The sequence below is a fragment of the Micromesistius poutassou genome (genome assembly GCF_964030765.1).
Source record: "Micromesistius poutassou genome assembly, chromosome: 13".
NCBI lineage: Eukaryota > Metazoa > Chordata > Actinopteri > Gadiformes > Gadidae > Micromesistius > Micromesistius poutassou.
In genome coordinates, this window is record NC_140283.1 from 160,355 (window position 1) to 173,730 (window position 13,376).

A 13,376-nucleotide genomic window follows, 5' to 3' on the forward strand; every position below is an offset into this window, starting at 1 on the left:
CACAGACCATTCACATACAGTACATGTATGAATCCCAATTAGTTTGATAATTTCATTTTCCTGCAGCGAGCCCCCCTTGAGGATCTGTGGGACGGCATCATCCCCTTGGGTCCAGTGTACCCCATGTTTAAGGAGATAAGAAAGGAAGCATTGAAGCACCTTCCCTTAGCATTTAGAGGATTTAGCTAACACCACTTTCTGGCCATTTCAATCAATAAGGAAGCTTCCGAAGCAGAAAATACTATTAGACCGCAGCCCATGGATGTGTTGTTCCTATATTTCCGAGTTGTTTTGAACGCAGCTATTAAGGCAGCCACGAATGCGCATGCGCACAACAGTGTACCCGGAAACACTTCAATGCACATGGAGTATATCAACTAGACCTTCAAAACAACCTGAATGCAAGAGTCCCAACGTCCACCGCAGCCATGGCAGCAAAGAAACTAATGTAAGCACCGAGGACTTTACTTTCTACTCCAGCTAGCCTGTTTTTATGTTACATATGTTAAGTGGTTTCAATCATTGCTTGGATCAGAGTGGTGTAGTCTTGTCTCAAGACAAACGTAAACACACTCAGTATCTGGTTCATAGCATTCATAGTACTAGCGCAATATACACATCAACAGAAGATGTGAGAGTGTATCCCTTCTCTTAAATCCATAAACTACTAATCTTAAATAACAGTTTGGGTTCTGAATATTATGATGTGAAAACACCATTAAATGGACAGCCGAGTGGTTTTTAATTGGTTCCCTAGTTTATCTTTGTTCTCTGCACCTCTGTACCTAGTGACCCCCTTCCCCTCCTCTCTGTCCCCATCCCAGATACCCTCTCTACCAGCTCGGAAACCCCCAGCTGCGGCTCTTCAGACCCAACTGGGCCCTGACCCTGGTGCGGCCCGGCCGGGAGCAACCCTCAGACACCGTCCAGTTCCGCATCCCCATGGAGTGAGTCCTCAATTCAACTATTACATCGATAATGACCTCTTACAATTCTCCAATGCTTGATTGGGGAAGGCCTGCTGTCCATCAGCTAAGTGTGGGAACAGACAGCCACATTAGAACCATTGACCGGTGATCGTCTTGTTACGTTGGCATCTATCAAGCCCTGGGATATATGTCATAAAGTCAACACTCTTAAAATTGATGTGTTGGTGGGAGGATAAATGGGCAAGCGTAAGGATGGGATTTGCCAAGGGCCAGATGTGATAGCTGGACGCCTGGGTCTTCTCCACAGCGGTAGTTCTTGAGTGCTGTTCCTGCTCTTTAGGGTTTAGTACCTTGTCTTGTTAGAAAGGTGTCAGAACACACCGTGCATCGCAGCTGACTGCGTAGCAGCAGACCTGGCAGAGTGCCTGTCTGACCCCTGTCTGACCCCTGTCCACTGCCAAAAAAAAAGGGCCCTACAATTGGCACATTGTCTGAACTGGACCATGGGTCAATGGAAGAAGGTCTGGTCTAAGGAATCTCATTTTCTGTTCCATTTGGATGGCCGTTTACATGTGCGTCTTGGGAGGAGATGGCATCATGTTCAGGAATGGTTCGAGGAACATGACAAAGAGTTCCTGTTGTTGACTGGGCCTCCACGTTTCCCTATCCCATATTATTTCATAGTTTCATAGTTGTACTTGAAATAATATGTACAACTATTAAACGTGTATATTTAGACTTGTACCTTTCATGGAAGTTGTATAACGCTATACATAACTATAACTTACAGTTGCAGACTTTCATCAAAGGAAGCAAAAGTTACAGTGAGGCTACTATACTGTTTTGAGACGGCAATCTTTTGGAAATATTTCGCCAGAAGGTTACCAGGTGGTAAAAATCCATCTTTTATTCCAAATTGGCAATATTGGTGTGTAGTTAAGCCTATATGCCACCAGGGGGAGTCACAACCCCACATAAACCCAAATGTAGCTCTCATTGTTCAGGACTCCAGAACTATGTTGGGGTGGGTGACATTGATCAGGATGATTGTTTGGATGCAGTGGAGGTGAGATGTTCTGAATAATAACAGATGCTGTTCCTCTGGTTCAAAGACTCAACAGAACTCAAAACAAACATAAAATACCAAGCACTGTATGCAATATGGGCTAATATTCTGTTATTTGTTATCAATAATATTTTATTTATTATATTCTATAATGTAACAAGAAAAAGTGTGTGTGTGTGTGTGTCAATACATGTACGTGTAGTTGGGTTGTCACTGTATACATGTAGGGTGCGTGTGTGTGTGTGCGTGCACACTACAGTAATGGGTGTGGGAGGAAGGGTGTGTTGTCTTTGGTGGCAGGAGAGGTGCGCATATGATTGATCAGCACTGTGTTTTTAAGGTTGGAATCCTCCTCACCACATCAATAGCCTGAATTAGGTTTTGCATAATGGATCAACGTTATATCCCTACAGCACTATGAATGGCATGACGCAATGTCTGCTGCAAAAGAAAATCATTCAAAGGCAGTGGCATTCTATCTTTTTCAAAGAAGTTGTACTTGGTACTACATACTATTCATTAATTGATTTGAATTTGTTAAGATTGTTTATCTCAAACCCTAAAACAACAGGACTCATTCATCCAGTGGGTGTTCCACCTCTCCCACTGACGGTATGAGTCGTGCAACCTGGTTTTCAATGAGGTTGGACCGGCATATGTAAACGTCCTTGTAATCTGAGACGAAAATGGACTTCAGCATTTGAAATGATCCCAAACTGGTATGTTCTCCATGTCCTGTTCCCCTCACTGAAAGGTCACAACCCAGAAAGGCAGGTACCCAGCTGGCCTGTGTCCCGGTGCAAGTAGTTGTGGAAGGGTGGGGTTGGGTGGGCTTGGGTGAGCTAGGGTGGGGTGGGGAGGAGCAGCACAACTGTTAATGAAGAGCAGTAATGACAGCATTCACGTGGGAATCACACAGAGTTCTCTTTGTCTCTCGCCCACCTGGGGACCAACCATCAGAGACCTGCCTCTCTCTCACTCTCTCTCCCCTCTTACCTCACTCCCTCTCTCCCACTCGCTTGTCTCTTCCCCGATCTGAATAATTCAGCAGGTAATAGAACTAGCATTCAGTCATACAAATAAATTAATTAAAATTTGTTTCCAAATACTAGACTACAATTTAGTATTTGTATGCATAATGCACACATACACATGCACACACAACATGCACACGCACACACAATAATAATAATAATAATAATAATAATAATAATAATAATAATAATAATAATTAATACGAAGTCATGTCAAAGCAACATACATTTGAGTTTTTATTATAATCTAGTGAGGTGAGCATTTGATTGGATAAAACAACCCAGCATAACTCAATACTAATCACACTCACACCTGGTGGTATAATATGTCCCCTTTAAATAATGATTTTATTGCATTTTGGCATAACTTAACAATATATAGATAGATTTTTTTGTGTTTTTTTTATGAAATGTGTGTACCAAAATTTAGGCCACATACATACAGATTTGGGACATTTGGTAATTCATCAAAGCAAATAACAATGAAAGACAGTGACAACAATCAGTGCAAAAATCATTGATGTAACAGACAATATAACATTGCACAAATAAACTCAATGCATTGAGAGGCAATTGTTTTAGTAGGTAAATCATGAATCAATCAGTACGTTTACATGCACAGCTTAATCCGGTTAAAGCCATAGTTCGACTATGCTCCGCAATTGGACAACTACAATTGTACGGTTATACATGGCGGTGAGTAATTCGATTCATTGGCCTGCATGTCATGCCCCAGTACGATAGGTGGCGCTGTGCCCATTTCAACTAGTGGTAATAGAGCCACCGGTTGACCTCTTTACGTCACCAGCAACAACAAACTCAGGCGGCATTCGAGAAAGATGTTTTCAATAGACAGCTGTCAGTTCACTTCAGGTCCATATCATTTCTCCGACGCTCCATTGTTCCGACCTCTCGGCCGTATGCAGATGCGTATGCGGAGCTGGCTCTGCCGGCGGAGGAGTCCGCATACAACTGAGAGGAACAATGGAGCGTCTGAGAAATGATATGGACCCGAAGTGAACTGACAGCTGTCTACTGAAAACATCGCTTTCTCCTCCATGTCGCGTTTCAATCTGGACTTCAGAGAGTCAAAGCCAAAGTTCCTTTCCCACCATGTGCGAGATAACCCCCACTACGAGTCTTTACTTGTTGTGGAAGTACCAGAGTCGGAGAACCCGACGCAGTCTGTAAGATTCATAATGTCAGAGAATACCCCCGTCAGTTCGGCCGCGGCGCAATGAATAAATAAAGACCGTAAACACGTCAGGAGAAAAAAACATTTATTTTGACAGATGTGCCCGAAGTTACTACTTTACAACATGTACTTTTTTTACAAACATGTACTTTTAATTCAGCCTTGGGTGAAATCGAAGCATATTGTCTGTGTGCTTCTACCTTTACTGAATGCATGCCAGGGATACAATTCTTATAGGGGTAACTACATTCACCGGCTTCCTCCATCTTCTGCGCCACCTTTTTAAATAAATCGCCATTTCTCGTTTTCTGACGGCGACAACAATATGACTATCGTCTCCTTCTACTGCCGGCTCACGGCCCCTGGAAAAAGATCTCGAGCATGGGCAGAATGCATAATCCAATCCCAATCTGTACATGCATGCTTAATGCGACTAACAGTCGAATAATCGAGGGGTCTTAATTCGACTATGAGAAACCCAATTCAATATCTTAATAATCCAATCATAGTTGGACTAACCCTATAAATCGACGTGTGTGTGTGTGTGTGTGTGTGTGTGTGTGTGTGTGTGTGTGTGTGTGTGGAATTAACTGTAGCAACACGTTGGAACACAATGTACCTAGTGCAACATCAACTTTTTGATAAATCAGATCAACAAAAAAAAAACTTTATTTATTTTTCCACTTATTTTGTAGCAACCTCTTCAGGGACCCCCTGGCAATGACTCCACGTTGAGAACCACTGCCTCAGAGGGCCTCACCTGGTCGGGACCCTCAGAGGGCCTCACCTGGTCGGGACCCTCAGAGGGCCTCACCTGGTCGGGCTGGGTCCCTCAGAGGGCCTCACCTGGTCGGGCTGGGACCCTCAGAGGGCCTCACCTGGTCGGGTCCCTCAGAGGGCCTCACCTGGTCGGGCTGGGTCCCTCAGAGGGCCTCACCTGGTCGGGCTGGGACCCTCAGAGGGCCTCACCTGGTCGGGCTGGGTCCCTCAGAGGGCCTCACCTGGTCGGGACCCTCAGAGGGCCTCACCTGGTCGGGCTGGGTCCCTCAGAGGGCCTCACCTGGTCGGGACCCTCAGAGGGCCTCACCTGGTCGGGCTGGGTCCCTCAGAGGGCCTCACCTGGTCGGGTCCCTCAGAGGGCCTCACCTGGTCGGGCTGGGTCCCTCAGAGGGCCTCACCTGGTCGGGCTGGGTCCCTCAGAGGGCCTCACCTGGTCGGGCTGGGTCCCTCAGAGGGCCTCACCTGGTCGGGTCCCTCAGAGGGCCTCACCTGGTCGGGCTGGGTCCCTCAGAGGGCCTCACCTGGTCGGGCTGGGTCCCTCAGAGGGCCTCACCTGGTCGGGCTGGGTCCCTCAGAGGCCCTCACCTGGTCGGGCTGGGTCCCTCAGAGGGCCTCACCTGGTCGGGCTGGGTCCCTCAGAGGGGTCCACGCGTCTCCCAGGCTGGTGGAACGTGGCGTGAAACGTGGAACGGGGCGTCGTGCTCATGGGCAGGGAGGAAATGGCAGGAAGAAGTACAAGAAGTGTCTTGTTTTGTATTTGTCCGTCAAAGCGTTGCGATGGTTTTTAGGGCAGAGGATGTTGTTAACTCGCTGACTATTCTTTCTGGCTTTTGCTTTGGATTATTGACGATAAAGCAGTCTCAGAGTTGTTGGAGGCCTTTGTTGGTGATGTTGTTATCACCGTTATCTGATGTATTCTAATACGTCCATATTGATATTCAGAAGTGTCATTTCTCAAGGTGTTGTATCATAATGCCATCGCGTGGTAGTAGGTTAACTACACGGTCCAATGGGAGTCCCACCACTACACCACGCCACCGATGTCCAATGAGGTCACTGTGGTGATCTCAGGTGGAGCTTTAGTGGAGCTACCTGTAGGTAACTCAACTCTCAACTCAGCTACCCGGGTACACGTTGGTATGGAGAACCGGAACGCCCCCCACACTGATGGGAAAGCCATCCAGTGTTCTCCACAGCAACAGATAATCCTGCTCTATAACCAGGTGTGTAACGTACGGTATACGTGCAGAGCAGACACTCACCAAACTGGATCCTAGTGCGGACCGTTCCCACTGGAACGCTGTACACCTTCTCCAGGTAGTTCTTCACATCACACTTGGTCATCCTGTTCAGGGGAGGGTTAGAGGGGGGGTCTCCTCTGTCTCTGCTCTCAGGTTCCTCTTACCCCCCCCCCCCCCATGGGGTGGGGCTGAGCGGGTGTGCGAGTTGCATTGTGAGTGTGAACGTAGCGGTGGCGTATCGTTCCCCCACAGTGAGGAGCGGCTCCTCTTTGTCTCCCTTCATGTGCGTCAGGAGCCGCGCTCTCCTTTCATTCTCACTATTAAGGCGCCGACACAATGCGCTTTGATGTGTGTGTGTGTGTGTGTGTGTGTGTGTGTGTGTGTGTGTGTGTGTGTGTGTGTGTGTGTGTGTGTGTGTGTGTGTGTGTGTGTGTGTGTGTGTGTGTGTGTGTGTGTGTGTGTGTCCCCCTAGTCTATCAATGCAAGCTAGTGGTGTTGATTTTTGGCAGCTTGGGGCATGTCCACAACCTTGTTTTCAGTGGGTTAAGGCTGGCAGGGCTCTCCAACAGAAAATCAAAACAACTAGCAAAGTTTTGCTCCATATTAGCAGTGATAGGCAGCAGGAGATGTTTTTTGTACCCTTGAACAAAGCCCTATCTCATCTCTGAAAATATTTGAAGTGTGTGTGTGTGTGAGAGAGTAATGTAGTTTGTGATTCAAATAAGGTGTGTTTGTGCACATACATGAATACATCGTAATCACTTTCTGTCTGAAATGTTTAGGAAACTATTAATTACATCCATCAAGGCTGGTTGTAGGATGACATGGCATAAGAAAGGCACAGTGGAGCTCACCTCTGCATGCATGAGCTCCCCTGGTACAGAATGCATGAGTTTGTGTAGTTTGCATGCACACCTATACATGCACACGTTATTTCTTCCATGCACGCCTACGTGCACCCCATGCATGCACCATACATGCACACCCTTGCATGCTTTGGTGCAGCTGTTTTATTTCTGATTGATGGTTTGCTGCCCCTGCAACGAATGCACAGCAGTGACGTGCTAGCGTGTCGTGTTTAGCGGGATACTTAACCAGGCGGTTAATACAAACCTTTAGTCCGCCGCTCACACACCTTCTCTTTTCTCACGAACTTACCGGTCTAACGGTCGGAATGCAAGTTTGTTTTTCACTTATTAAAACAACAATCCTCCCGCCCCCTGAGATATGTAGCCTACTAGCCTGGCCTGAGATGTGCTGTTTGTGCATGTGCATGCGTGTGTTTGTGTGTTTGTATACTTGCACTATGTCGTTGTGTGTGTGTGTGTGTGTGTGAGTGTGTGTGTGTAATGGCCTCCACCCATTCAACTCCCAGTGGCTTAGCTCTCTGTGACGGGAGCACACAGGTGCCAGGGCATAATCTCTCTAAGAATACGTCTCTCCTCTGTTCACCGTCAAAGCAGCTTTTGTCTTTTCCTTAATGGCTTTTTTTTTTGTCTGTATCTCCACCTTTCACCTACTTTACCTCTTCATCCTTCTCCCTGACTCAGGGTGACCTGCTCCCTTTTACCTGCTGCTGCGCACACACACACACACACACACACACACACACACACACACACACACACACACACACACACACACACACACACACACACACACACACACACACACACACACACACACACACACACACACACACACACAATTTATAGATGTGTTCTTGGGATGTCGGGCATTGCCCAAGGCTTCTTTATATTTGAGAAGAGGTCAATCCCATATGATTAATTTAGTTTAATCGATGACATCCTAAAAGGCTCTTTGGTCCTCCCACTCAGTGGCGTTGACCTCATGGGCTCGGACGTATTGACCAGGATGTGCAGGGCGTCTTGTTTCAAATGATCAAACTTGCTTGGTAACAGTCCCTCACAGACACCGTGCGCCTTTCCTCTGCGTCAGCTTCCTTCTCCTGTCCTTCACCTCGGCGGTGTTGCTGTGGTCGACCCAGGCTTGCGTTACCGTGATGAATGCCTCTCTGCATGTGTGTTTCTATATAAATAACACCAGTTGCTTGGTGGGGGAGACGGTAGAGAGGTATACCCTCATCCCGGTCGCTCACTTAGGGCCATTCTGGTGGGCAGGATAGCGGTGAAATGTCTTCCGCTCCAGGTCATCTATTCTGGCGGGGATGATGATGATGGGCTGTGAACCACAGGAGGAGGCACCGAGCACTTTTCCCCCCCAAGTGTGTCTCGTTGAAGTGCTGCTCTCTCGCTTTAACATTCATTAGCTTGCACTCAGACATGTGTGTGTACACGCATGTGTGTGTGTGTGTGTGTGTAGTTGTGCAAGATAATCCTGCATCTTGCGCCAGAGCCCATGGAGGCATGTCCACACATGTAGCAACAAGTTGGGACAGGCCGTGTGAACCCCAAATAAATCTGTATCTGCTCTGGGCCTGAATAGTCATTCAAACTATACCTTTATTGCTCCAAATAAGGAGTGTACAGATTCATGTGTTTACTTTAAAAAATGGCGGCGGCCAGCATTCAAACGGTCGTCACTCCTGAGAATGACGAGGAGATGTTGGCGGCCTGTGCAGCCAGCTGAACCCTGGCTCTCCTCGTCGGTACGTCAACAGAACGGGGCCGGCTGCAGTCAGCCCGCAGCGCTACAGTTTGTGTATGGCTCGCTTCCTATATCGCTTCCTGTGCGTGTGTGCTGCAGCAGAATAATTGGAGTGCCCGGCGAGACTAGGGGTTTAGACCCTGTTCCTGCCATTAATCAGGGGGTTCCTCCTGGAGGGGCTTCACGGACCCCTGGCAACCCGCCCGCTCTGCTCACCCTCCTCCTCTACTTCAGAAGCAGCCCCATCTCCCTCTCTGCTCTCTAGGAACAATTTCCTTGTATAGTCCCCTCTCTCTACTCTGTCCTCTCTCGCTTTGTCTCGGTCTTCTGCACTCTCTGCCTTGCCTTTTTTCTCTCTGTCCTCCTCTCTGTCCCGCTCTCGTTCTGCCTGCTCTCTCCGTCCCTCCCTCTGTGTCCCTCACGCTCTCTCCCTCGCTCTTTCTGCCCCTGCACTTTGTCTCTCTCCGTCTCTCTGGTATTTGTGATGCGCTGCATGCCCTCCTCTCATCACAACCTCTGAGCAAACTGCTGCTGTGATGCACATTCCTCTACCTTCCCCAACACATGGCGTTCTGTTCGTATCCCAAGTGTTTTATTAAGTAATTTGCCAGTCTGTGTTTTCTGAGGTAATGACAGTAAGTGCCCAAAGTCTTCTTAAAGGTTGCAGGAGGTCAGAGATGCAGCTCTGTCTCCTGCTGGTTGTCGCCCGTCTTTTGGCTCTTGTCTGAAGTGCTTTTATGTGTGATCTTATAGGAATATACAAATGTTGTCAAATAAGCCAGATGCATAAAATACATGTCAAAATACATGTTGCTTTAACTGCCTTATCTGAGTCTCTGTCGTGGGTGTGTGTGTTAATGAGAAGTGAATTGGTCCAGTCTTGTCCATCTTCTCTCCTCCTCGGTATCCTCTTGATTTATTTTGTATTTATGGACCCTATTAATCACTGTTTCTATTAATATTTTTCATTTAGTTTAAAATTAAACACTTTTTGTGATATTTCAGGTTATCAAAAATGTATTAGAAAGTGCTTCCTAAACATCCATAGAATATACTGGTTTAATCTCTGCAGCAGGGCCAGATGTGGTCCCTCTACAGAGAACATGGGCTCCTCAGAGGGGCAGCAGAGTGAGGAGAAGAGCCTGTTCTACAGAGAACATGGGCTCCTCAGAGGGGCAGCAGAGTGAGGAGAAGAGCCTGTTCTACAGAGAACATGGGCTCCTCAGAGGGGCAGCAGAGTGAGGAGAAGAGCCTGTTCTACAGAGAACATGGGCTCCTCAGAGGGGCAGCAGAGTGGGAGGGTCATGGGAGGAGAAGAGCCTCCTCTCAGCGATGAAGGAGAGGGTTTGCAGTAACTCCTCTTTCCGTTCAGAGGCCAGAGTGATGCGGCCACTTCCATTGACAAAACAGGCAGCAGAAGTGTGTTACATTAGTCGGTCATATCAGCGGGCAGGGCAGACCGCGTTTTGGAGGCGCTGGTTTTTGCCCGTAACCCCACTATAGTGCACTTTGTCGTGCATTTGGGAAGTGCTCTCCAGCCGGGTAATCCAATTGGACAAATTGATTGAGCTGTTAAAAGCCTTTCTTCCTCTGACTGAACCGATCAATAGCGAGATGCTGCCAGTGGTTAGCTTTAGCTGAGCTGGTGCATTGTTGCCAGGCTCATTTCCTGTGTAGGGTTTCATTGGGCGCAATCAATACATCCAGACAGCTAATTGGATGAATCACCACCAGTCACGTTCTCCTCCGCTTCCTGCTTTTCAGAATAAAAGCGTGGAAATGGGTTGATATGGAAAGGTTCTCTAGGTAACAAGCCATAACAGGATGCATTGTGAAAATGTTTTCTTTGTCCCCTGGTGATTGTCATTCTTGTGTCCAGTTTCAATGAAGTGCATGTGAAAGAAATGTGCTGGACACACACACACACACACACACACACACACACACACACACACACACACACACACACACACACACACACACACACACACACACACCTCTCTCTAACCCTCTCCAACATTCTTTCTCCCTGAACAGGATGACTAAGTGTGATGTGAAGAACTACCTGGAGAAGGTGTACCGTGTTCCAGTGGGAGCGGTCCGCACTAGGATCCAGTTTGGTGAGTGTCTGCTCTGAACACATACCGTACGTTACACACCTGGTTATAGAGCAGGGTTATCTGTTGCTAATGGGCCTGTGGAGAACACTGGATGGCTTTGCCATTAGTGCAGGGCCCGTTCTGGTTCTTCATACCAACGTGTACCCGGGTCAACACTAGTCAAGCTGAGATCCTCTGGTCCTGTTGATCCTCTGGTCCAAAAATAATCATTGTCAGGTACATTGTGATGGAACCAATTCATTTTAACAGCACTATGCTTAAAGGTCTTACAGTCATGTCCTTGATTTATTTTTCCTAGATCTTTTGCAACCTGGTCAACCTGGTCATGCCTGGCCACATACAGTCCTTTGTAATGATGACATCCATTCAAAATGTGCGCAACTGTTTCATTCTCCTGTTGATTTTGGTGGAAAATGCAGTATGGGTTGTGTTTGACAGGTGCCATATTGTTAGGTTGTATTTTGTTGGAAGACATTGCAGTCGCGCTTTAACCATAAAGATTAAGGTGTCCTCTGAAATGGAATAATTAGTTATTACAGAATGAGAAACAGAATGATCTGTGTATGGCAGTGCTGCTAACTCCCCTTGCAATTTTAGGCTTGACCAGCGCTTTTAAACTTGATTTGTTTATTTGGACAATGTATAAAAAGACCCCAGGCACAATGAGATGCATTGTACTGGGTTATTGCCTCCTGAGCAATGTTTCCACCAAAGTGACCAGGAACTTTGAGTCCCAGGATCAACACTTCAAGGGACTCAAAGGTTCCTCCAGCCCCCTGTTGTCGGTTAAGAAGATGGGCAAAGAAAGGTCCTTTTATCAGGCATGGACATGGAGAAGGAGAAATACGGAGAGAAAAATCAGACCAACATAATCGCGTCAACTATATACGATTCAGTTGATGCGCTTATGCAACATTTTCATTTTTGATTCTGCAGCATTACTGTGCGTTCACAAGAACGAGCTGAGCTTAGGCCTGTCGCGATAAGCAATAAATCAATTAATCGCACAATAAACTAAAATGAGATGATAATTTCACGATAATTCTTCTCGTGTCTCTCTCTATCAAAGAGACTGGATGACAAGAGTTTTCACTCCGGAGCATCGATCTTCGTGGCAGAGTCGTGGCAGTCACGTGTCAGCGCATGGTCTCTGTGTGGGGAGTCAGAGCCCGTCTATACGCCCGTCTTCCTAGACATTCTCTGCCAGAGTGCAGCATGAGAGCCCTGTGAGGAGTAGCAAGCCAGGGAAAATGCTAGTTGAGATTTGAAAACAAAGATGGAATTGGTTTCAAAGCCAAACGCAAGAGCTGCTGTGTGGGAGCACTTCGGGTTCAAACCCAATGACCGTGGTGAACCTTTTTACCTGTGTGAGCCGGTATATCGCATTTGTTGTAAAACGGTATAAACTAAATGCGCCAATACAACATGCATCTGCACCTAAAGCATAATCATCCGATGCAGTTTTCCAAGCTAAAAAAAATACAACAGATCATGGGACGTCTCCGTCTTCCCAACAGTCCACAATAACTGGGCCGTTTAGTCGTCAAAGTAAAACAGGACAGTGCAAATGGTGCACACTCACAGACAGTGTAGTTCGCTTCATGTAGTTTTTATTTCAATTTTATTTATTGTTTAATTGTTATTATTATTGCTAACTGAGCTGCGTGTTTGCTCAAGTTGACAAACTATACTCGTGCGAGTTGAGAACCCAACGCAGTCGGGGTGCGGCACGAATGACTCGCACCAACGATGCAGATTCGTCATTGGCTCGAGTTAAAATATTTGAACCTTGATGCTACCCTTGATGCTGAATCACCGGTGCGAGAAAGGTTTGCGGTTCATGCAAGCAACCCCGAGTTACGCAGCTTTGATTTTGGTGTGATGCGAATACATTCAAAGTCAATGCAAAGACAAGAATAGAGGCAAATTTTCGGCTGGAAAAACCTGTGACGCAAGTGGATGAGTGGCGCAGCCATGGGCGTCAGTTTGGTTTGAAATGTGCTGGGGACAGAGACGCATTCGAAAGTGCATTTTCAGAAGTGCTGGGTACAATGAGGATGCAATCTTTTTTTTTCTCTTTAATGCAGGTAATGAAAGGTTCTGAAAGACGGCATACCCATGTAGCTTACTCAGTGACGGACTGGGAGCAAAAAACGGCCCGGGCATTTGCGCATTATAACCGGCCGCGGGTGTAATTGTTGGGGGGGGGGGGGTTGCGTGCGGACACGATTGTTGACGGGGGGGGGGGGGGGCGGTTGAGATAGATAATGCGGGGCCGCGCGATCCCAACAAGCATGCCGCTCCGTGATTGGCCGGCCCAAACAGCCCACGAGAGGCCAAACGACCCACGGGAAGCAAAAAGCATTGGACATATTCTATGACC

General features: G+C 47.2%; 1 protein-coding gene across 1 annotated transcript in view; it reads left to right on the plus strand.

The window, feature by feature from the left end:
- The first annotated feature begins 347 nt into the window (after positions 1–347).
- Positions 348–13,376, plus strand: part of mrpl23 (mitochondrial ribosomal protein L23) — a 65,358-nt gene continuing 52,329 nt past the window's right edge. The window contains exons 1-3 of the mRNA XM_084476778.1: positions 348–448; positions 825–947; positions 10,911–10,993. Of these exons, the coding sequence (XP_084332904.1) occupies positions 429–448; positions 825–947; positions 10,911–10,993 (226 nt within the window). The 5' untranslated portion in view covers positions 348–428. The remainder of the gene's footprint in view (positions 449–824; positions 948–10,910; positions 10,994–13,376) is intronic.